This window comes from Apus apus, chromosome 4, assembly GCF_020740795.1.
Source record: "Apus apus isolate bApuApu2 chromosome 4, bApuApu2.pri.cur, whole genome shotgun sequence".
In the NCBI taxonomy this organism is placed as follows: Eukaryota; Metazoa; Chordata; class Aves; order Apodiformes; family Apodidae; genus Apus; species Apus apus.
Genome location: NC_067285.1, coordinates 922,303 through 947,744, shown reverse-complemented (window position 1 = coordinate 947,744; position 25,442 = coordinate 922,303). Strand labels below are relative to the sequence as shown.

General features: G+C 45.6%; 1 protein-coding gene across 1 annotated transcript in view; it reads right to left on the bottom strand.

The window, feature by feature from the left end:
• Positions 1 to 25,442, bottom strand: part of TCERG1L (transcription elongation regulator 1 like) — a 63,904-nt gene that overhangs the window by 5,096 nt on the left and 33,366 nt on the right. Inside the window, exons 5-11 of the mRNA XM_051619741.1 lie at positions 21,522 to 21,647; positions 17,403 to 17,497; positions 16,322 to 16,410; positions 12,633 to 12,787; positions 6,850 to 6,919; positions 3,947 to 4,082; positions 283 to 372 (exon numbers count right to left, since the gene is read on the bottom strand). Coding sequence (XP_051475701.1) covers positions 283 to 372; positions 3,947 to 4,082; positions 6,850 to 6,919; positions 12,633 to 12,787; positions 16,322 to 16,410; positions 17,403 to 17,497; positions 21,522 to 21,647 — 761 coding nt within the window. The remainder of the gene's footprint in view (positions 1 to 282; positions 373 to 3,946; positions 4,083 to 6,849; positions 6,920 to 12,632; positions 12,788 to 16,321; positions 16,411 to 17,402; positions 17,498 to 21,521; positions 21,648 to 25,442) is intronic.

Here is a 25,442-nt window from a genome sequence, read left to right as displayed (position 1 = left end):
GTCTCACCGAATCATGGAAATATAGACTGGTTTGGGTTGGAAGGGACCTTAAAGCTCATCTAGTTCCAACCCCCTGCATGGGCAGGGACACCTCCCACCAGCCCAGGTTGCTCCAAGCCCCATCCAACCTGCCCTTCAACACTGCCAGGGAGGGAAGTCTTCAAAAAGAAATGTTAATTTTATGCAGTTCTTTTTGCCCTCCCAGGATGATTACTCTGTCACCAGGGTTAATGTGGGAGGTGCCTGCTGCCAAGCAGCAGCTCTGCTGGAGCCTGTGCTCACCTGTTTGCGTTCCTCGGAATTCAGCAGAAGGTAGCGTGGATCAAACACTATTTTGTGCAACTCTTTCTCCCACGTAGAAAATGCTGAAACCTGTGAAGTACACAAACACAGTTGCGTTAAGGAATTTCAATAAGGATGTGAGAGAAGAAAATGTTCCAAGGTGAAGCAAAAGAGTAGTTCAGAAAGCTAATGAACCCTCTGAAGGATGCCTCCGAGTGGTTGGAAGCTGAATTTTAATGTTTCTGGCAATGCTTTGGATGCCCCCACACCATTAGCATTGAATTGCTCTAGGACATCTCAGTATCTGGGAGATGCTCGTTCCACATTTTTGATGGAAAGAATGTGCAGCAGAGAGGAAACTGCCATGTTATTATCCCCTTTGTATAACAGAAGCATCAATTTCCATTTAAGTAATTACCTCGGCTCTAGTTCCTCTTCTCTCCCAAACTTAAATTACAACCCAAACGAGGATGGCAGGGGATACACACACTGAAGAACGGATGGTGAACGTCTTCAAAAAATTATGTGTTTGTAGCACACATGCCCCTTCCCTCCAACATCATTGCTGTCACATCTCCTCCTTTTTAAGGCTTCCACCTTTTCCCAGTGAATCCACCCAGAGTGTCCACTCAAGCCCTGCACATCCCTCACATCTCCATAGCCACATGACATGGGAATATCACATTCCTGGAGATGTTCTTCCCTGAAACCTCAACCACTAGTGAGTGTAGGGACCACCATGAACCCCAGCAGGTCCCTTTGCCTGGAGCTTTTACAAAATGACAGTCTGGGAACATCAGGCTGAACTCCTCAGCCTGATCCTGGTACAACATCTCTGTAACAAAGTAATTAACAGGGAACTCTGGAGTAACATAAAATATTCTAATCACACCATTTAATTACAAAGAAGAGTAAATTCACTAAAAAAATTAAGTACATGAACTGTAATTAAAACAGAAATTTGCTCTCAAAGAGGGAAGCTCTGCTGAAGCAAAGGGGGTTACAATGGACTGAGCAACCTGGTCTAGTGGGAGATGCCCCTTCCCATGGCAGGGCTGGGACTGGATGAGCCATTGGCTGCTCAGGATACTCACTTTGGAGCTCTGCAAATGCATATAAATGGTGAATATTCTCATGCATCTCCCAAGGTGTATCATGGTCTTCTTCCCTACCGTGGGACATTCCACCAGTAAGAGACAGTGAAAAATGGGATTCAGGGCTTTGTCCTTCTAGAAATGGGGTCTTTGAGTCTGTCTGAAAAACAAGGTGGTGGAATAAAATCCCAATCCCACCTCTGTTTATTTGGGCTTTTTAATTTATTTTTTTAAGATAGTACTGAGACTGCAAGAGTTGTTTGGAGACAAGAAGGCAGGGGTTAGGACCCCCCAGATTCCCTTTTATCTCCCCAGTATTAAGTCATATCTCGAGTAAAACAGTAATTTGGAATCCTTTCCAAAAACCTCGTTTCACCAAGAGCATCCCAGCAAAGAGCCTTTCCCAGAAATGCAGCATGGGGATATTTTACTGCTGTGGCTGTGAGGGAGCCAAGAAGAATCATCCCCTTCCCCTCTGCATTTTGTGGAAACTTTTAAACCTCCAGGAGAATATCAGAGATCACATTTTTACATGGGGAAACTTGCCACAGACTTAAGAGCAGTGCCATCATCTTGGAGCTACACCAGAAAGTCACTTCTATTTTCAAAATGTTACAATAAATTCTCTTCTGTTGATATAACTTATATAGGAAGATTCAGAACCACATTGAAAAATTCCATCTAGTTCAAGCTCCTTGCAATGCCATCCAGTAACTACTTGGGAAGTAACACCACTACAAGCAAATGGCAGGAGATGTTAATTAAATAATCAGTTTAAAATAACACCAAAGGCCTCACTTCACTCCAAGCAATGCCAACCAGCTGAGCTAGCCAGCAGCTTGTCTGGACATTTAAAAAATGCTCAGGGCGAAGGCAAGGTACTCCATTAGCTATACATTTTTAAATAATAGCAAAACCAAACAGTAAATGTCCTGAATTCCTTATTTTTATGAGCAAATCTGAGTCTTACACTGAAAACACTTGAGGAATCCTATTATAAAACATCCCTGATACTTTCAAATTTTGACTTACTGCCCCCTGACTTAAAATATGCCAGCTGAAATCTTCAGCCAGGATTCATTTATGGCACTCTGCATTTATTAAGCATAAATAACAAAATGGATTAATAAAGCAGGTCTGGCATGGAGATAATTTACTGTTGAGCTCTGAAGCTCTCATTATCTACCTTTAAAGCCTGCTGATTACTGGTGATAAATTTTCTAGGCTTTACTGCCTAACAACAGACACCTTGGATTTTTTTCTTTACAGAAGTGACAGGAACTTCTATAGAATACATATTTGCAGAGTGTTGGAAGGAGGGGTGAAATCTGCACACACTGCTCCATTATACCCCTATTTACATTGGCAGGATGAGGACTTAAACCCAGCATGCTTATTAATTCCATTCACACTCAGATTCATCAGTTCTCTGGAGAAAGATACAAAGGGAGATGAATTTTTGCAGAGGTGATTTTGTGTATATAAATAATGGTATCTACAATTCTTCCTATTGATGGTAGCCTGTGTGTGGTCAGCTCAGGACAGGCTCTTAAATGCTGCCTCAGGAAACAGACACCAGGCTGAGGCTCTTTACCAAACCAGTCACCAGATGCTCCTATGAGATCTGTAGCTCCTGTTTCCCCCTTGGTCAGGAGGCTCCCAGTGCAGAAGGCCCTACCTGCCAGTTGAATTTCTGCTCCACCTCTCAACTCGTAACCTCAAAGAGGTCACTGTGAGATGGCTGCAACTGCTCCAGACCCTCCCAGAACTGATACCAGTTCTGTGGCAGGCGGGTCTGTGCTGGCCCAGGGGACACGATGCTCAGCCATGGTGGGGCCACCTCTTCTTGTCCAACCCAAACCCCTGACACTTTCCCTCCCCTGCCCCCCAGCTCCTATCCCACAGCCTCTGCAGGAACCACCAGCTCTTCCCAAGGGAGGCCAAGGGCAGCCAGGGAGGTCCAAGGAAAAGGGCAGGTTTTCTAAACTCTCCTGAGACTCCAGTACATCCTTTCCAAAGAGACTGCATGGATTTCAGATGGCCAGTAAGTGGATTTGGCTTCACAGTGGTGGGACCACTGGAGTTCGGGTGCTGAGACCTCTCCCATGCCAAAAAAAAAGCAAAGGGCTTGCCAGGATTGTTTCTGAGCCTGATGCTGTCTTTCTGGTGATGGACATGACTTGTCTTGCACCCTTTGCTCATCGTGTAATGAGCAGTTCTGGACTCCGTGCAAGACTCTGGGATGGTGGGTTGCTACAAGTCCCCACGCCACACTGAGCCTCTGGTCTGCACTGGAGGGATGGCTGCCCCCAGTTACCTTTGGGGCTGTCCACAGGGATTTATTTGGGTCTGCACCTGCAAAGGACTGCGAATTCTGTTGGTCACCTTGGACTGGATGGCATCAGAAGAAAGTCACAGTGAAGTATCACAAAACCAACAGGGTTAATAGAGAGAAATAAAAAATTCTCCATTTGCCTGTGAAGTGACAGTTATGGAGCAGCTCCTGTAGCAGCAGATGGTGCCCTGTTGCCACACCCGAGCTGTACCACAGCAAGCCAGGCATTCCTTACCCCCCTCTCCAGCAGCATGTCTCGGAAGTGAGTGATGCGCTCCTCCAGGGGAGGGGAGACCTGCCCTGCTGATGCCTCCTCGTTTTTCTCCTCTGTTTCAGCCTTCCCCTGGTCAGCAGCTTGGGCATCTTCTGTTCTTTAACAAGGTAAGATAGAAAACAGGTCAGTAATTGTCACCTGGGGAGAGAATTTTTAACCCTCTCCAGAAAACCCTGCAGGATGGCAGGACCTCTCCATGTGCAGGGAGCTGGTGGCTGAGCCCTGACCCAACCCTGTGGCTCATTAGCCCAGCACGGGGCTGGAGGGTGCCCAGGGGCCTCTGAACCTCATGGACTGCGAGGACACTCTAGTGCTGTGGTCCAGGAGGACCTCAGCAGCCAGCCACCACGCTGTATTTCATGTTACAGAAAAGTGACAGCTTTACATAAAATCTGTCCAGGAGTGGAGACCTTCGAGGAGTGACTGGAGAGACTCACCTTGTTTTGTTTCGTTTTCCTTCTTGTTTTATTTCTCTTTCCTGTTTTTGTGTCCCCCCACTGGAAAGCCAACACGAATTTACTGGCTGATCCTGCTGCCCCTAAGCTCCCTCCCAGGGCAGGTCACCAGCACAGGAGGCACGAACCCCCAGCCAAGCCTCAGCAAGGAACCTGCCTGTCTGGGCCAGTAGGTCCTTATCTATCCCGACAGATCTTCCAAGACTGCAGTTAGGTGGGGACCTCCCAGGCAGGGGTGAGGTGCTCCAGGAGGTGATGGGATTTGAGGTGGGAACATGAAAGTCCAAGCTTCAGAAGTTGGCCAACTCACACCTGGGAACCAGACTCCTGCTCAGGGCCCAGCTGCTGCTGCTTAGTGCTGTGAGCAATGAACGGGTTTGGTACAAATTAAGGCTTTTTCTGGAAAGATCAGGAGCCTTAAAGTGATCACAAGGTTCAAGTGAGGATAAGGAAAGTATGAAGTGATTTGATTTTTAGCCTCCTACTAGGCATGACTGCATTTCCTACCAATGTAATTTCCACCACTATGGAATAATACTTAGTTTGAAATTTCAGCAGGAAAACACTTTTTTATCTCCAAACAGATGAATTAGATGAGCATGTAATGTGAGCCCCAGTGTATTATCTTCCTTCTACAAATAATTACATTACACTTACATTTATCCTAAAATGATGCTGCATCACCAGTGATTTCAGAGGTATCAGATTGGTGTTCTTCACAGAATGACAGTGGCTTTTATATCATAATGGCAAATTTTATTTTGTGGCATGATCCATGACGGGCCCAATCCAATTTCTAGTGCACACAAAGAGCTTTTGCAAGTCAGGAGAAACACTGTGCAGGGCTCCAGCAGCCAAGGACCAGCAGAGCCCCCCTGCCCTTCAGCCCTTCTTATGCATTGGGTGGTGGACTAACTGCCCACATGCAGCGAATGAGAATTGGATCCCACTAATGTAAAAAAAAAACCTTCCCCTAATGTAAAGATTTATTTTTAAAGTTAAAAACAGAACTTATGATAGGGCTCTCCAAGCTCTAAATATCCTCTCAGTGAATACCTTGACTGAAATTTCAAGTATGACAAAGGTTGTATCATTTGTTATCCTACACATGAAAGAAGAGACTAAACAAACAAAAGTTACTCTTTCAAGTGAAGAAGGCACAGAATCCCATCAAAGATGAGAAAATATTCCTTATTCCCAAGCAGCCAGTGAAGCAGGCACTGCCCAACCTTCTGACACAGCACAGGAAGCCCCAGACTACTCTGATAGGGCAATGCCTGAGCAAGGACATTTTTCTGGAGTTCTGTGAACAAGCTTCTAAAGTCCTAGAATTCTGTTTATGTACATGAACAGAAAAACACTTTTGCATTTTCTCACCCATTCACTGAAAGGAACTGCACAGTGACTAGCACAGGCACAATATTGCCCATTGTTGTCAGCCCCACTTATGTCAATAAAAATATTCTTACACATTTTTATACTAAATATAAACATTTATACTGTTCATGAATACTAAATACTATGTAAACAGTAAAAGTACACACTTAGTGTATATAAAATATAAATATACTCTTATAGTAAATATTAAATTATTTAATAGTCTGAGTATTGAACTAGGAGTATCTGGTTCTTCCTTCACAATAATAATATGGATCCACAGAAAATCTTAACGAGGTCAAAGGAACCACCCAATGTAGGAGAGCAGGGATGGTAATATAAGACAGAATAAAATTATCTTCAACATATCCACTTGGAAAATACAGAAATTTGTTGTGCTTGCTCATCACAATGCCCCCCAAAATACAACCTATTGTGCAGATTTATTGTACAGCTGTATTTTTTAATGGTTCCAACCTGCAGCACCAGCTGACACTACACGCAGTTACTGGCTGAACAGAATAAAATGCCTTCAGGTACTTCTCAAAACAGAAGTGTTTACTTCATTTTCTGCTCTTTTGGCAAAGGGTGAGGGCAGTTGCTTCTTTGGCACATGGCTTTTTGCCAGTTACTTCATGAGAATCTGAAGCACACATGGTAATAAAGGTCAAATAAAAGCAGAGGAGCAGAAACACCTCCAGCGATTTCCGAGCGGGAGCCTGGAAACCCTGACACCAGTGAAAAAAGATCTGCCTCACATCAATGAAGACAAAGCTTTTATCCAATGGCTTTGAAACAAATACTTATCCATACAGTCTGTTTTTTTAACCATTTCAGAGTAGGTAAGAGCTACTCAGATGCTGCTTATGGGAAACACAGATTTTAGAGAATCATGGAGCTGCCTTAGGCAATGACACTCATCATGTGCTGGTGCTGTTTTCCACACAGAAGGAAATAATTGTATTGCTCTTTGCACTTCTTTGTGCCAGACTTCCCAACATTGTGTATAGATAAGTAAACTTTAGAACTTACTTATTTCTCTTAGTCTTGATGCTAAGATCATCATTTTCATCCCCTGGACAAGAACTGACACATTTATCTGCTAAAAAGAAATAAACAGTTATTAGATTTAAACTAGATAAGTGGGAATAGGAATTTCTCAGATTAACTTTTCCTTTCTTGTCTTTGGCCCCAGCTGAGGTATTTGCTATTTTTCAATCTCCACAGGGTGTTTTAAAAATAACATATTTCATCAGATCCTCAGAAACACCTTCATCCAAATGAAAGACAGCAATAAACCTGACCACTTTCATTCTGAAAAACTGCTCATTGCTCAAGTCACAAACTAAACTGTTTATTGGTCATTTGTGACATGATTCTATTTAAATCTTGTTATTGTTTCACCTGATATTGCCTCCTCCCTTCCCTTAAAAATACAACTGCAAAGACATTTCTGCCAATCCTGGCACTAGAACTTCCCTCCTCAGCTCATTTCTCTTTCTTATAGAAGCAAACATAATGGCACATTTCCAGAAGTTCCATCCCCAGCAAGGCAAGGCTGTGGAGAAACCAACAACCTCCACACTTGTGGTGTTGTAGGGTAACTCCAAGGCTATGTCACACTCCTGGTTTGGCCTTGTCCTTGAGGATTCTGGGGTTGCATTGTCAGCCATCACAAACATGGAGCATAGAACAGATGTTTATCTCTAGAACCTTATTTTTTAAGTACACAAATGGCAGCTTTCACCAACACTGACATGGCCAGACCACCAGAAGCCATGTCCACCCAGTCCTTGGTTCTCTTGGGGACTCTCTAGTAGTTCATCACAAATAAGTTGAGGAATACAAAAACTCAAACTGTATATAGTAGGCTTGGGGAAGACCAGAAGACAAAACTTCAACCTTGTTGTATTAGCCTGGCAATGAAGACATGACTTGACTGTCTAGGAAACTATGAAAAAAAAATAATTAAAAATAAATATAAAATTGAACTTAGGTCATGGAGATAAAAGGTTTTTATACATTGGTGTGGTGGAGACCTGATCTCCCTGAAATTAGATGAGATGCCAAGAGATCTGCTAGAAAATGGGTCCAGTCTTTGTACCATTGAAGCTAATAGAAATTTGGCCATTTGTTTCAAGTTTCAAATTAAAAATCTTGTTCTTAGCTCTATTTGTTTTTCTGTTTTAGGGAAATGACCTGTTTGTTGGTATGTATTCGGTAAACGTTCCCTTTCATTCTAAGTGCACACACACTTTGCCAACTGCAACTTGAAGTGATACTAAGGAGAAGCAAGTGGCACTGCAAAATGGAGAGAGTTTGATCTCAACATTGCTGACAACAGACGAGCATTATGAATACATAAACGGATTTAATCATGTTTTAAACGAACATAAATTTGCTAGAACTATTACTTCTTCTTGGTAAATTGTTCTTTGGGACAGTCAATTAAAAATGCAAAGTCACAGGAAAAACAAGCTGTGAACTCAGGAGGTGGCAGGTAATCCAACAGAAACATTAGGAAGGTATTAAGCAGGAGCTGCACGACGTGCAGAGGCAGCGGTGGCCTGAGCGCTGATGGATCCTGAGGGCAGTGAGGTGAAAAGGCACTTGGTGGTGTTTTCAGGGAGAGATGACAGTAGAGCTGACCTACCAAACATACCCACGACTCAGGGAAGTGGTGGAGGCACCGTCCCTGGAGGTGTTCAAGGAAAGGCTGGATGTGGCACTTAGTGCCATGGTCTGGCTGATGTGGTGGTGTCAGGTCACAGGCTGGACTTGGGGATCTTAAAGGTCTTTTCCAGCCTTGGCGATTCTGTGATAGCCAAAGCAAAGCCATGCCTGCAAGGCAGCTCCTGCCTGGCTCTCACCCTCCCAGAGCCCACCAAAACCATCCTTCCACATACAGCTTTCAGATAAAAAATGTGATACGACACAGCCTGATTCCAGTGTGTGCTGGTTCCTGACAGACCTTGGGACACCACATCCTTCTGGCTTTGCCTGCAGGAGGGGCTGCCACGGGTACATGGTCTTGGATAAGTGGGCTGAGCTGAGAGGCAGCATCATGGCTTATAATTTCCCTGCCCTGGAAAACTCAGTGACACCTGATGGATGGTGTCTGTGCTCTCACTCAGGTGCCCACTGAATCACGTCGCACCGCTGGACCTCTGGTAGGATTATAAACTCTCTTTGAAAGGGAAGCGAGGCAGCCGAGCACAAAAACTACTAATTGATTTAAAGCTTTGAGGAGGAGTATTACTTGACAGTAATCTTTCCATGAAACCATGAAGCACAGCACTGCCCCAATCAGATGGTCTATCAAGCTCCGTGCTGATTAATTAAATCATGCAGCTAATCCCAGCCATGTCATGAATTCCGGCTCATTTTCCAGAACAAAGGGGAAACACCAGCATTTATCAGGTGAGTTAAAGCCTTTTCAATCCACTGGCCACACGCAAAAACCTGATTTGCAATTTTGTCCTGGCACCCACGTGTGGCACGTAAGCCCAGGAGCTTAGCTATGGTTTCTAGGGACTGTAATTCATATTTGTGTCTGAATGCTAAAGGGTTCAAAATATTTGTGGGGACAGAGTAAACTAAATCATAACTGGATTTGAGTAGGGATCACACAAAGTACCAACCAACATGCCATTTTCTGTAGTCAGGATGTCAGCTTTCTTGTAATTAGCTGAAGTAATAACGTCCTCAGCTTAAACATCCAGACAAAGCATTTTGCCAGTGAAGGAGCAGGAATACGCCAGAACATTTTGCAAGTGGAGGAACAGCAATACGACAGAAACATTTCAAGGAATCTTTGAGGGAAAATACAGCTTTATGGTCAGCCCGAGACTGTACTGAGACACGAGTAATGACAGCTAGGGACAAGGACAGAACTGTCCCCAGATGATGTTGCATGCTGCTCTCAGACAGCTCAGACTTGGGAACATGGCCCAGAATGCCAACTGTGTCCTGGGCTGCAGCCCCATCAGCCTGATCGGCAGGGCAAGGGAAGGGATTCTTCCCCTCTGCTCTGTCCTAGCAAGACCTCCTGCAGGGCTGGGTCCAGTTCTGGGGTCCCCAGCACAAGAAGGACTTGGAGCTGTTGGAGAGAGTCCAGAGGAGACCATGGAGATGATGGGAGGGCTGGAGCAGCTCTGCTCTGGAGACAGGCTGGGAGAGTTGGGGTGTTCAGCCTGGAGAAGAGAAGGCTCCAGGGAGACCTTAGAGCACCTTCCAGTGCCTGAAGGGGCTCCAGGAAAGCTGGGGAGGGGCTTTGGACAAGGGCAGGGAGGGATGGGATGAGGGGGACAGTTTTAACCTGAAAGAGGAGAGATTAAATGAGACATTAGGAAGAAATTCTTGGCTGTGAGGGTGGTGAGATACTGGCCCAGGTTGTCCAGAGAAGCTGTGGCTGCCCCATCCCTGGCAGTGTTGAAGGGCAGGTTGGATGGGGCTTGGAGCAGCCTGGGCTAGTGGGAGATGTCCCTGCCCATGCAGGGGGTTGGAAGTGGATGATCTTTAAAGTCCCTTCCAACACAAACCAGTCTGGGATTCTGATCCTAAAACCAAGGTTTGCAAGTGCTGGAAATGCCATCTCCATCCCCATGCCTGGCTAGTGGTGGGTCCCTGCACTCAGGTGATGTCCCCATTAGTGAGCCTAGGGCAGAGCTGGTCCAGAACCTCTCCAGAGGCACAGGAGGAGCTGCACCTCCAGCATTCCAAGGGCTGGCCTGAAGGGAACCCATTAGAGCAGAGCCACGACACCTCCATAGATCTCCCCAAGAATTAATGCTTTGTGGAGGCAGAGTAATTGATAAGTGGCTAATTTTTCATTTATGCCTAAATTATAAATGCACTTGATCTTTCGGCAGAGCGATGCGCAGATAACCTACAGCTCCCCATGAATAACCACGCTTGCCAACTTTTTTGTGCCTTTGATTTAAAAATCCTAATTAAAACTCAGCAGCAGCAACTAAGCTAAACAAATTTGGCAACCATTGTTGCAAACACACAGCTCATTTGTGTTATTTATTTACTCGAGATTACAAGCTAAGAGAAATAATAACAAATAATTCCTTTCACCTCAGCAGCTAATATATACTAATTATAACCTGACTGTCTCAAACGCTGAGCAACTGCAAGTCCCAGTTAAATCAAGGAAGATGAAGACTATTAGCAACAGTGAAAACCATGGTCATAAAGAAACTGGTGCATGAATCAAATCTTGGTGGTACTTAAAGATAATAAATAAAAAAGATGGAACACTCCACAAAAACCAGATTTTTGACGTGGCACATGTCAAGAATGACTTTAGGCTCTTTTTATTAATTAATTATAGTCCAGGAACAATGATCCTCAGTTTTGTCTTTGGCCATCATTCCTTGTCAATAATTAATTGATCTTTCAATATATCCTTTAATTAAAAAAAAATAAATTTCTGCCATGTTTTCCTCCTGAGGAATGAACTCGGGCAGATTCTTTGGAATGATCAGATACACAGCAAAAGTCACTCAAGCCACACAGGAAAATGGTATCTACACAAGCATCTGACAGTTGAAATTTATATTGAAAAATGTACTGACATTTCGTGTTGGCAGGGACTACACTCACAGAAAACCACTTCCCTGTAGCTTTTCTTCAGTAAATTCCTGCTCGACATAATCCCATAACATAAATCCCAATTGTTACTCATTTTCTTCACCTACAGACACTAGGTTTTTTTCAGTCCCCATGTGTACACTCCCAGTCCACCTTTTGGGGTAGTGAACTGGGGGCTGTGCCTGGGGATCATTGCAGCCCCCATAGTCCAAGTGTAAAAGGGCACCTGGGTTTTTAGTTATAAAATACTGCATTTGAAAAGAACAACAGAAGTCTCACATGCCCCTCCTCCCATTTTTCCAGACCTCACCACCAAAGGACAGACATTGGCTGAGGAGGGGTTTCCAGTGAAACTGCCAAAAAGCAGAATATTCCAGAGTGATAAGCACTTAAGTAAGGCAAGCAGCATTTCAAGTAAGTGCTGGGCGCCCAGACATCCCCCAGGAACAGCAGGTCTTACTGACACCACTCCCATGGGACAGGCAATGGGAAGCATCAAGAAATAAAAGGAGCAATAACATGGTATGGAGAGCTCCCAGTAACAGAGCAGGGGAAGTCAACACCAGCTGGTGATCCAGAATCTTTGGAAAGTCACATGGTGGAACAAATTATGGCCCAGGGGCATCCTTTAAATGGCATTTTGAACCACTGAACACATCTTTCTGCAGCTCAGCAGTTCTCCCTTCAGGAATCCCCAGTGTTGAGAAGGTGCCTGGCAGAGCCATGGTGAGATGGAAGCACCCATGTTTCCAGCAAACCTTTTACCACTCATTAGAGATTTATGACTGGGATCCCCCTACCCCCCCACCCCCTAATTGGCTGAATAATCACTAGCTGCAGAGTATCTGCTTTTGTGTAACAGCTGAATAATGCATTGCCAATGCATTCCTAATGCACATCCTGGAGAGAAGTGTCATAAAACATACAGATAGTGCTTGCTGAGGGGTGTTTTATACATCAAAGATTCATCCAGTATAAGAAGTCACCTGCTCCTTCACTGCCAACAAGGAGAACACTCTAACCCCCAGCTCAGCCTTTCAGGGAAGGTGAGGATTTTGCGATAAACACCGATCTTAACACAATTTGTTAAGTGAAATCTCAAAAGGAAAACCCTTCTAATTACTGTTATCAAACTTCCACTGAGTGTATTTAGTCGACCAAGTTTCATTCAACATTTGAGTTCAAATAGAGGCAAATAATCACAGGGCTTTAGTTACTTGCTGCAGCTTCCAGCTTGCGCTTGTGGGGAGGATCCTCGATGATCCGGTTGATGTCGCCGCGGTGCTTCAGGTCCACTGGCTTCTCCCAGACTGACAGCTGCATTGTAGGGTTGAAGAAGAAGACCCGGTCATCTCCAGTCCAGACTACACACCTATTCCAAGTGATAAACTATGCTTAGATAATGTCAGATACACCCAGAAACAAGAAATTCACCCTCAGGTTGACTCTCCTTTCAGACTGACAGCCTGTCCCAAGCCTGCAAGCCCACGCCAGCCACCTCGGGTTCAGAACTTGTCTACACATTCAGAAAATGGCATAGAAACGGCCCAAACACCCCCAAAAAGCAGCCAGTGAAATGGTCTATCACAGAAGGGAAAAAGAATGAGGTGAAGAGGAGTGTTGTGCTGCTCACAGCAAGAGATGCCACAGGAAGATGCATTTCATGTTCTAAAGCTGCGAGCAGCAAGTGGCAGGAGCCCAGCAGTGGGGCTGGGCAGCCACCACTTCAATGGCCATGAGGTGGTGAGCCCACCAGGGCTGTGTCTGCTGCTGGCAGGTGGCTGTGAGACCTTTATCCAGCTGTCCCTGCAGGAGGAGGTGTAACCATCACATCCCAGTGGCATCCCCATGGCATCCCAGTGGCATTCCAATGGCATCCTCATGAGCTCCCACCAGTCTCTGTGCAGGACAGGAACCCCTGGCCACCACCCAAATGTGCCACAAAAGTTTAGGTTGATTTTTATGGGCTTTGTGTCGAATTTGAAAAATTCAACCAAATCACCAGTTTCTTGACTTGGTCAGTTAAAAGATGCATTAACAGCAGAATCACAGAATCATTGGAGTTGGAAGGGACCTCTAGAGATCATCTAGTCCAACCCTCCTGCTAAAGCACATTACACAGGACTGCATCCAGGTGGGTCTTGAATATCTCCAGAGAAGGGGACTCCACAGCTCCTCTGGGCAAATTTCCTCTGGGCAGCAGTTCAACTTTTTGTGTTAACATTCATTTTAAATCAGCTAAAACAACACGAAAATAAATATCGCACCATCCTTTACAGACATTGAAAATCCTCATGTTCTGCTTCACTAAATCTGGATGTAATAAACAAACAAATTATCAATCTCAAGCCTGCACCTTCTGAATCATAATGGAAGCTAACAAACATCATACACACACTCTGGCTTCCTCACACGTACACTTAAAATGGGAAAATGTTGTTCTCTCTGTAGCATAAATACCTGGATGGAACAAATCTCACCACTAGAAGCTCTGCTGCTTAACTGTGATTGAAAGCAGTGAGCAAAACTGGTTCAAAACAAGTCTGGTCTGGGTAAAAAACTGTGAAAATGAAAAATACTTTGTCACTGCAGAGCAGTGTAATAGGATAATCCAACATTCTGGGGGTCACTGGTAAGACATCACTACTGATCTTGCCCAAACACATAATGAAAAGTACAGAACCCTGGTGAGGAGCTGTGGGGAGCTGTGGACACCAGGGGCAGCTGGGTGCCAGGAGTCTGGACATCACAGCAAGTATGTTCAGCAGAGTCAAATGTTCTCCTGATGAACACGAGCTCAAAACTGGTGGTACAAGCCCAGCTGTGAACTTTGGGCCCACGTACATCTGGTGGAAGTTCTGACACCCTGAATTTCGCAGCACAGACATGACCAATATTTTAGTAACTTTCACTTTTTGGATGAGGAGGGAGCCTCACAACACAGATGCTCTAAAACTGTTACACGAATAGGTCTAATTACTGCTTCTTACTTTGTACCTTGGAGCTACGGGGAACTTCTGTTCTCCCAGAAACAAGGACCCACTAGTGTCAAGCCTCTTCTGCAGAACCCACCAAGAGGAACTTCTGCAGGCACATTTCAGAGGAAGATTCCTCCCTCCCACAAATCCCAGAGTCATCCCAGAAGGAAGGGAAAAAAGTCTTGGCATTTAGGTGAAGAGGGCAGATGTAGCTGATGAATTTAAATGGGTTATCATTATAGTTTCATTCAATGTAAGAATTACAGTCAAGGCAGAGGCCCAAGCCTGCCTGGGTGTCAATGCCTGCCTTGCACTGCCCTGGGCTGCGATTTCTTGCACTGGCAAGGTGAACCTCTGGGGAACTAGTTGGGAATGATGGTGAACTTGAAACCAGCCCCTTGTTTGGGATCCACGATGCTATCAGGTGCATGTGGCACTGCTGAAGCTGCTATCTGACAGTGGGTGGGGAAGGGGTGTTTGGTCTCTGGTGGGATGCTGTGGTGCCTGCTGCTCCTCTGGCCACAGGCAAATCCACACTGATGGTGCTCATTGCTCACCCACCACCACCAGGGCTCTCCTGCACCCCCCCAGGTCGGACATTCTGGGTCTCTCCTGACACCTCTTCACTGTTGCATGACTAATATAACTTGGCATTTAATTTAAAATTAATGTCTGTTTCCCACGTTGCACGTCACCTGCTCCCCTTTGGTATAATAACAGTTCCAATCAGCCACAGGGGACACATGGAATTGTATTTCAGCCACAGAGCATGAACTGGAAAACCACACATTGTTACGTTCATGGTTCCCTTTAGAAAACTGTAATTTAATAATGAGTAGGGGCACAAGATTATATTATCAACTTATTTATTTCATAAGGTAGATAAGGTTTGATAACTTTCCTGAAAATTTTCCTGCCATTGAAATTTGTGGCTTAGCTACTTCTGACATGTGCTTGTCACATCAACCACAGGTCCTGCAGAAGCAGGGAGCCAGCCTATGGGGAGAGTGTGCTGGAAATGAGTTTGGGATTTGCTGAATCTGGGCTGCATATCTAGCTCCAACTGATAAAAAAAATGTGTAAATTGTGACTGAAGCACCCTACAGACATGCTCCATATTCCACCACCAGCCATGGGGCAGACGGGACATTGTCACCTCAGAACATGGAACAACTGTCAGCATGAGGACTATACCCCTTCTATCTGATCCCAAGGAATGCAAGATTTCTCCTTAAAGATTAAAATGTCATAAGTTTGGATCTGAACACTCAGTAGACACTGTCAGAGAAGAGGGAGTGATGTGAGATCCCCCTGTGGGTGCCACTGGCTACGGCTCTTCTCTGTGAGACTGGATGGAACCACCACCTGCCTCTGGCACTGCTGGACTTGGGTGGCCCCTCTACACCACACCATAGAGCAGCAGCTGTCAAGATGGAAACCACAAATTCATTATGTCAATATTAAGCAGGACATCAGACTGTGCTTAAAACGCTGGTTTGTAAAATGGCACAACAGCAAATACTGGCTGATATCTATGTGGAGATCCCAGAGATACCAGCCACCAAGTACAGACCAATTATCATATGGGTAAAGGAGGTAAAAAGTTCTATTAGTCAACTGTTCAGGACATAAAGTGAAGGAATTTTTTATCTACTTAAAAATGACACAAGAGCTTTAGTTACCCAGCATGTAGTCACCTGAATGGGAAAGTGGTCAGGAAACCTGAATCATGAGACACAACCTATTTTCAGTGATAAAACCTTCCCTGCAGCTCCCTCCCCACAACTTCCTTAAGCAGGTGATTGAGGAGGAAAAGCTGGCTCGGGAACCCAGCATTGCTGCCCAGCACCCAGGGCAGTGCATTTTCCCCACGCACTAAGGTGCCTTTGGTGAAGGAAAGGACCCCAAGGAATGGCTGCTCTGCTTACCATGGAGATCCTGGCACCGGAGCAGATGCCACCGGCTTGTTGCCGTTTGATGGGCTGCTGTCCTCATTTACTAGTTTAAAAGAATGATCCTTGAAAGACAGACAGAGATGAGTCAACAATTAAAGCTGCTGCAGAAGACTGCCATTGTTATACTAATCACTCTCTTTAACGTGAAGTGGATTACCCTGAGTGCCATTATTCCACCAGCAGCTTCATGAACAACCAGCTACCTTCAGACCAGCTGAGGGAAAGGGAAATAGTAAAAGTGTCACCCACAAAGAAGCCCCTGCACCAGGGCTGTGCCAAGAAGTCTCCCTCTTTTAGCCTTACCCATTTGCATCAAGTCTGCACGAGCTGTGCAGAAAGCCAGTATTTCCATGTATTTCATAGGAGCTGGGAGTGTTACTTAGGTTCTTTTCCTTTAGGCAATAATCTCAGCTTCTCTACCAAAAGCTGATGAAGTTACACACATGTAGCATCACCCACCTGTAAACTGCACTTAATGTTTGCTATCCATTTACCTTCACCTGACAGCTTGATTTAAGGACCTTGCCATTATCGGTAAAGGAGGGCTACAGAAATGTGCAGCATCTTACATGAGTAACACCCAGCAGGTGGGGCCCAGGAAAAAAATCCCTCCTTGCACCTGGGGCTGATGCTGCAATAGGCAGCACGACCTTCAGGGAGGGGATCCCACTCTGAGCAGCGCCTGACCCAGCTCCCTAGGTCCTGCCACCACTGTGTGCCCCAGAAAGTCCCAGACACTCACTTCAGCACTCCTCAGGACAGGAGTTTTGTCCCAGGGTTTGTCACACCTGCATCGACCCACCCCTCCCATCAACTCGCTTCTCCTCCAGCACAGGGAGAAAACCAGCAGCAAACACACCCCTGCTCTGGTCCTCTGACACCAGCAGTGATGGAGCTCCTGTAGCACTAAAATAAATTAAATAGATAGAGCTTGAAAACTGACTACAGGAAATGACTGTATCGCCAGCACAGCTCCAGCCACAGCACAGCCTGGCTGATCTGGGCAGTTCCAAAGTTCAAAGAGGTTTTTAGGAGCAGAAATGCCATCACAGACCTTATCACCACCGTTGTCCACAGGAACTCTCTTCCTCTCTGTGTGTAAAATCAAGGTCGGTGGGCAGGAGGATCTCCTCGGTTCTTTGCCGTTATCTGTGAGGTGAAAGGATTTCTTTTTAATGTGCAATAAACACAGTTCCAACAAGCCAAAACTGGCATACAACCCCAAAGCCCCCCTCCCCCAGCCAGCAGACATTGTCCTGCTCAGGGTCAACCCCCATAGGAACCACAAATGGTCACGTAGCTGCACCGTAGGGACAGTAAGGGAAGGTAAAAAGGCAGCAGGCAGGAGAGACAGACCTAACAATCAGAAACAAAGTAGTTTGCACTGTGAGGAATATTAAGAAATATATTATTCTTATTTTTTTTATTTTATTTGGGGTTTCTTTGGATCTTCTTGTTCTTCCACCTCTCCTAAAACACATCTTTGGGGATTTGACTGACAGTCCCCTGTAGTCACCAGCACTGAGAGTGCCATAACAAGGGCAAGTCATGACACTCCCTCCCTCTCCCATCTCCGAAGTACAGGAGTAGCTCCCATCTGCCAAGCAGGGGAAAGCTTTGGTGCAGCAGCTTCAGGAAACTAACTGCAAGCCCTGCTTTACTAGGACTGCATAGTGTGCAGCAGACTCACACTTTACTAAACTGACTTTAAAATGACTCAGACTGCAACACAGGCACAAGGAACAGGAGCTACACTGAGGCACAGGCTGGAGTTTCAGCTGTTTGACTCTGCCTCACCATGGAATATATCACAAATTTAAATATACAGCATTTTTCTCAGATTACTTACTCAATTGTTATACGTAGTGAAAAAGTGGATTAACAAACCGTATCAATTATTTTCCATATTAAAGGAGCCAGGAGTAGGGAGCGGCTAAAACATATCCAAAGGGTCTCTAAGTTTAATCTTTCTTCTCAAGATATCTGTTCAGAGATAATTGAAGCATTATTGGGCACGTTCATCCTGGAGTGTAGGTGCCAGCCTGCCCGTGAGCACCCACTGCTGGCCTTTGGGAAAGGGCAGGGAAATCCTGGCAGAGGCTCAGGAAGACCAGGGACAGCAGAGGAACAGTGTGGGGAACCTGGCTGAGACTGGTCCCGCCAGCTGCAGTGCTACACATGTTCTGCAGGCACACAGCTGGCTCTGGTCCCACACTGCAGGCACACAGCTGGCTCTGGCCCTGTTCTGCAGGCACACAGCTGGCTCTGGCTCCAGGCACCATGGCCAGCCATGGCCTGGGAGCCCCTGAGGGCAGTGCCGCTGAGCAGCACTGTACATTTTGGCATTTCCAGCTCTTGACTCTTCTGCTCTTGCTATGAAATAGTCCCTGAAGCAACAAGGCTAGAAGGCCAGGGAGCTGCTGCTGAAACAAATTGCTTTTCAGATTCTGTCACTTGAACACAGAGCAGCTGGACATGGAGCAACATGCTTGGGGAGCAATGCTTAACTGACCTGGAAATTAATATTACTTTTAACAGGGAAAGCACACTAACCACACTCCCAGCTCTGCTTCATTCTCTTCTTAAGTATTTCTCTAGTCCTTGGGAAAAAAACTTTTCTTAATATATTAGAATTTTTATTCTTTTCTAGTCTTCATTATCATGTTGGTTTAAGAAGTAGCCAAGATCTTTCGTTCCTGTATATGCATAATCACACATGCACAAAGAAGAAGAAAACACATTTCCCCAGCTTTGCAAACATTAACAGAAATAAAGAAATGTCAGTTGGCAGATTTAAACAAACTGTTGCACTTGCAAAATTCAGCAGAGGATTTTCCCACAGCCAATACTGAGGAAATACATCAGGAGAGAGAACCTAAACCACACTCACAGAGCTCCAGGAGCACTGACTGGATGCAAAGGAAGACACAAGGTATGGCATAAATGCTTTTGTCATGCTGCTCTTATTCTGCTCTTTACTAACTGCAGACTGGCTTGAAGCAGAGCGTGGATGCACTGGTGTGGATGTACTTGTGTGGATCACGCCAGGAGGCCCTTGGACAGCTGGTGTCACTCCTCTTTGCACCTCACACATCTCTGGCACACAGACACTGCCAATGCCCGAGGCTGCCTCTCTTTTTTTCCTTCCTTAGAAATGCTGCCTCACAGCATCCCAACAGGAAAGCAGAATCCCCAGGGATGGACCTGGGTGCTTCTCCCCTGCCCACACTGGAGGACAGCCAGCAAGACACATGTCTACCCTTCACAAGCAGGTCAGGTTTACTCCTTTCTCATTAATCAACTTCCCCCTTCTCTCCTTTAACTTCAGCACATAAAAGAAACTGCAGGCTGAGAATTAAGCCACCAGGACAGATTTCCAACATAATCATGCAGCTTTTTTTGCCCCTGCACTCAGGAGTGCAGTTACCAGCTGAGGATGTGCTGGAGACAGGGGATGAAGAGACCTGATTAACCAGGCTTCTCCAGGCCCCATGGCAGGGAGACATGGATGATTCACAGTACCAAAAGTACAGGTGAAGCAGCAAAACAATTTTTGGGTGCATCACAGAAGATGTAGGTGTATGATGATAAAAATCTTACTAAAAGCAGAATTAGAGAGGGAGAGGAAAGGGAAGAGGGATGAGGGACAAAGATTGATTCACTCTGAAGTTGCTATGGAGAAGAGAGAATAAAAATCTACTTTGCAAAGGTATTTGGAGGCCAAACCTCCATTAACCTCAAAGAAAGTTTAAAACTTGGATTCTAAATGTTTCAGAGGATTTGGATTTACTTGGACTTACTCCAAGCACACCCACCTAAACACTCAGCTTCTGCTGTCCTACCAGTATCTGTGGGTCAGTTCTGTCTCTCCTCACAACCTCATTGCTTTTGTTTTTTGAGAGTAGCCTAAAACCCACAATTTCAGTTTTCAACAAGCCGCAGCTGCTCCTGGCAAGAAAGCAAGTCAACACAACTCTTGGTGACTTTACAGAGCAGAATGCAGGACTTCAAGCACAACAACTGTATAGATGATACAAGCAGAAGGTGTTTCCCAAAAACAAATCAGACCAGAAACTTTAAATCAAAGTAAGTCAAAAGTGATGTGTATGAACTGCCTTTGTTAAAGTTTTCAGCCATTTCCACGCTGAGCTGGAAGACTCAGCATCATGGATTCTATCAGAGGATCTTGCTGCAGCCCACCTTGCTCCAGAGGGAGCCTCCTGCTCCACCATGGATTTGCCCAGCCCTGCTGATCACAAAGGATTTTACAAAACCCTTGTCTTAGCTGCAGGCAGAGCAGGTGAGGCTGAGGTACCCATGAAGGAGGAGGCTGAGCTGGACAAACCAGAGCTTTTATACCAACACCTCCATGGCCGTGCTAGTCCCTAGGTGTGAAGGACTAGGTAAATCACACCTGAACTGATACCAGTACTTCCTGATAAACCCCAGGTTTTTCCATGAACCATGGCTGGAAGGTGGGTTCAGGACCCCCATGTGGGCTTGCTGGCATCCCTTCTCCATGGCTATCTGCACCCAAGTCAGGCAGGGGGACAACCACATGCCACCATCTCACCACCATTACCAGGGCTCCTGACTTCACAACAGCAGCATCATATGAGGAATTTCACACTGTTAGGGAAGATGTTCCCAATTTCCTATCAAAATTGGATCACTTTTTGATTACAATTTCCAACATGTGTCTTTACTGAGATTCACAAATACCAGATGCCCTCCAGCCCTTGGGGACAGCATTGCTCCTCCTCTCACAACAAGACACACATTACATGACAGCGAATAAACCAGGTTTATCACACAGCACAGGACAGAGCATCCTCAGAGGCTTCAGCCAAGGACACTTCATGGGACAACTACCCAGAAGATAACCACGTCATCACTGTAACGCTCCTGAATACCACTGGCCTGGGAAATGGAAAGCCCAAGAACATTTCAGAAACTTGCCTTTGGTAGCATCAAATGCAAAGCTGCTGCCAATCCCAGACAGGATGTGAAACACTGGGAATACACTCGGAATTAGCTAAAGCAAACGGCATAACGTTGGAGCCCATTTGTAAGGGTCCCCCATTTTCAGGCCGTGCAGGAAGCATGGCTTGCTTGGAAGCAGACAGAGACACCCCGTGTGCTCCAGGAGCACAGTCAGGACACAGAAACACACCTGTCAGTGCTGGATCCATCAGGTTGGTGGCCATGAACGTCAGGGCTGGTGCAGCCACAGCCGTCACTCTGGTGACTTGTGTTGGCATCAAAGGACCCACATGAGCATCCAGCCTAGAGGCAGAACCTGCATGCAAACCAGAAGGACAATTTTTTATTTTTTTTTTCCCAGTAAAGAAAAATGCTTTGAAAAAAAACTTACTTTTTTCCTCCAGCTGTATTTCAGAGAACGTTCTTCTAACCTCCTGCTAAACATTGCTCCCTGTACCTCTCTGAATGGTTAAAACAATTTTGTGTTGAGCTACTGGTCTGGTCAGGACATCCATTGATTTTCAGCAAAGAAGCATTGTTGTAAATTTTAAATTGATAAAAATGTGATCCTCAAACCAAGAATTTGCAAAGACATAGCAACGTTTTCAAAACAGATCTCAGCAAGATCAGTTTTCTTATTTAAGAATAAACAACACCTTCTGTTTCTGCTGCTTCTCACCAGAAACTGTGTGTGTCCCACTCCATCCACAGGAAATTATTTTGCTGATAATTTGCAAGAGCAGCTTCCTCCTGCTCCCCTCGCCAGCCCTGCTGACACAGAGCCATGGAAGAACAGAGGAACCCCTCTCTGCAGGAGCCAGCAGCATTATGCAGAGCTACCCCTGAGCTTCAGGCCTTGAAACAACTGAAAAGTCACCTAAACCGAGGACTTTGCAATCAAACACCCTTCTCACCACATCCCCAGGGATATTTTCATGTGCACAGCCAGAACTACCAGCTCTGCAGCTCTTGCACCTCCATGTACCACATCCCCACAGTTTTATTTTTGGTGATCTCCTCCTGAGAGGCTTGAAAGCTGTAAGAACATGAGAAATATATTGAATATTTTTAGGGGCTTCCTCCAACACCTCAGCCCATCCCTGTGCCTGCAGTACAGCCATCCAAGCCCAAAGATCAGTTAGCAAGCTACCCTCCCAGCAGCCCAGGTCGTGGGAATAGCAGGAAAAGGACAGTGCCAAGACAATTTTAACCTCCCAGGCCCAGGGGAGGTTTGCAGAACTATGGAGGACTACATGTCTCAAGGCATGTGTAAAAGTATATACAGAAAGTATGGAATTTTTTTAAGCAATGCAGATGTGTGGTTCCCTGCCTGAGGGGTGAGAGCCCTCCACAGACCTGCAGCAGTCTAGAACAAAGCAAAACGGACACCAGGAGATGCTCCTGGATTGTTAACATCAAAGGAGAGGTGGGAGAGTGGAGACAGGAGCAAGACCTTGATGCTCCCCACCAAGCAGCCCCTTGCCATTCCGTGGCCATCTCCTCCCTGGGAAGGCAGCACAGGGGAGAGGAACTGCAAGCACCAGCAGGAAAAACAGCCGAGAAGGAAACACTGCATTGTGTCTCTTTTTCTTTTTTGCCATGAAGTCAGGACAAGAGAAATTCCTGCAAGACACGATGAGTAGCAAAATAATTACCCTACAAAGTACTCTGATAGATTTAATCCATACTTGCTTTGAAGAAAGAATGACAAATAAAGCCTTTACAGAACAGTAGCAGGTCACTGTGATGTTTGCTGTGCTGCCTACAGCACAGTAGTGCCACTGGAGGCACTTGTAACCTGGCCAGCTCTAACAAGACAGTGAACCATTTTCCAGCTCAAGACAATGTTTGGACCTCAGGCAATGACTGTTTCTTTTCTTCTGCTTCTGTCAAAGCCCCTGGCAAAACTATTAACTTTGATGAGCTCTCTGGATATAAGGAAATGCTGAAGATCCATCAATTCCAACCCTGAAGTCTAAAGGTGCCTCTTATCACGTGGAGCAATCCATACAAGAGCAGACTCAATAGCCCCTCCAGTCTTACGGAGATGCCCAGCGGGACACACGCATGAATGGACTGCAACTTGGGTTTCTGTAGCCTTGGAGACCACTTCTTCATCTAGGATTTCCATCTGTAACTTAGATGTACATTACTACACAATCAATTCCGTGAGTAATATAGAGCAAGGGTAAATAGAGCAAATGTTATTTGGTTCTCTTTGGCTTTTCAAATTAATTTTAATGACAACAAGAGGGACACTTCCATCCTATTGTTGCCCGAGTCATCAGAGACAGATTAAATGGTATTTCATCAGCTGGTCTCCTCTGGTTCTGCTGAGGTCTGTGCACACAAATGCCTTGCTGTCTACAACAATGCACTCAGAAAAGGCTATGCACCTATTCAGAATGTATCCAAAATTATCATCGTTAAAGACAACAACAAATCAAAAGCACTGGAGATGGAGACGGGGCCCAGGATCTCCTGGCTTTTCCCCCTTTACTTCTGCAAAGGAGAAAGGTTCACACCTCCAGCTGGGAACCTGTGCCATCAAATAGGCTCAGCCCAGTCCCCTCCAGCTGCTGGAGATCTCCCAGGGGACAGGAGGAAGACACCCAAAACTGGAATAATTTTCCTAACGTGCTTATTTATTTCCCTGTAGTCAGGCATATGCCACTGGAGATGAGCTCTGCTCCCTCGGTTACCGCAGCGTGTGCTGCACGTTGAAATGTGACTTTCTGTGATATAATTTCAACTGCTCCTTTATGTTGATTTATTACCACATCCAGGAACATTAAATTATCAGTGCATCTTTTGATGTGATGGAAGCAATTAGCTCACAGCTTCCATCCACACTGGAATCAAGCACATATGTATATATACACACACAGAGATAATTTCACACATGCAGATTGAGTTCAGCTGCTTAGTTTAATTATATCTGACTTTCACCAAATAAGCTTGAATGATTTAAGGCAATCATAACCTTTAAGGAATAAATATTTATGCTTTCTAGTTCTTTGTGCTCATCAAAAGCAGTCTCTGCAATGGATGGATGTGGAATACAAATCAGCTCTGTGGATGGAGTTTAGTGTCATGATGCAACATGAGCTTTCAGGATGAACTGAAGATAACATGGGCTGGACTAACACCTGAACATGGACTAAAACCCACTCACTCGGTGCACTTCATGGTTAGGTTTATGCAAATTTTACTATAAAACAATGCTGAGGAGGAGAGGATAAGAGAGATCTTTTCTCTGAAGTTCCTGATCAGTGTTGGAGCCAAGGAGCCCTGTCTAGCACACTGTGTGTTTTGAGAACATCTGTCCAAGGTAGAGATTACTTCAGTGCAAACACTTTCTACTGCTGCTTACAAACACAAACCCCCTATGCCTCAACAACACTGCAGCACGGACATCACAAGGACAAGGGAGGACAGCAGCAGATGAGCAGAAGGTTCAGAAAGCTGAAGATCTTTGCAAGTGACACACCGCCCTGATTTGCATCCCTGATGAGCAGACGCTGATTTGCATCCCTGATGAGGGAACCTGGAGCTGGGGCAGCTGGAGCTCTGCTGCAAGGCTGGGGCTGCCCTGTCCTGTGGGTGACTGGTGGCCTCACAGACCCACCTCACACTTGTTGCTTCCCACAGCCATGCTGCCCACCCTGCTGCAGGAACTTATGCCTTCAGCTTCCCCAGAACATGGCCTAAACAGGCCATCCTGATGGGGGAGGGAGGTTTTACTCCCCCAAGGACACACCAGCCCAAAGACAGAGGAAAGCACCTCCTGAATCTGCAGAAGTGGACCGGGACAATGGTAGGAGGCCAAGTCTTCTCAAGGGCAACTCCAGGAGGCTCAATCCCACAGCCACTCCAGCTGAACTGGGAATGGTTATAATGGACAACCCTGTCACCTAGAGGGTCTGAACCGGCATTTTTATGCTGCTGCTTAAGCAGATGAAGCAGAGAAAGGCAAATTCCCCATCACATCACTGACCAACCGTGCCTGACCTCCAGAAGAAACCAAACAAAATGCTCCCTTGCCTTGGTGCATTTCAAATCAATTCTACACTCTTTTAACAAAATCAAGACTCACCAATAATGTATTTGT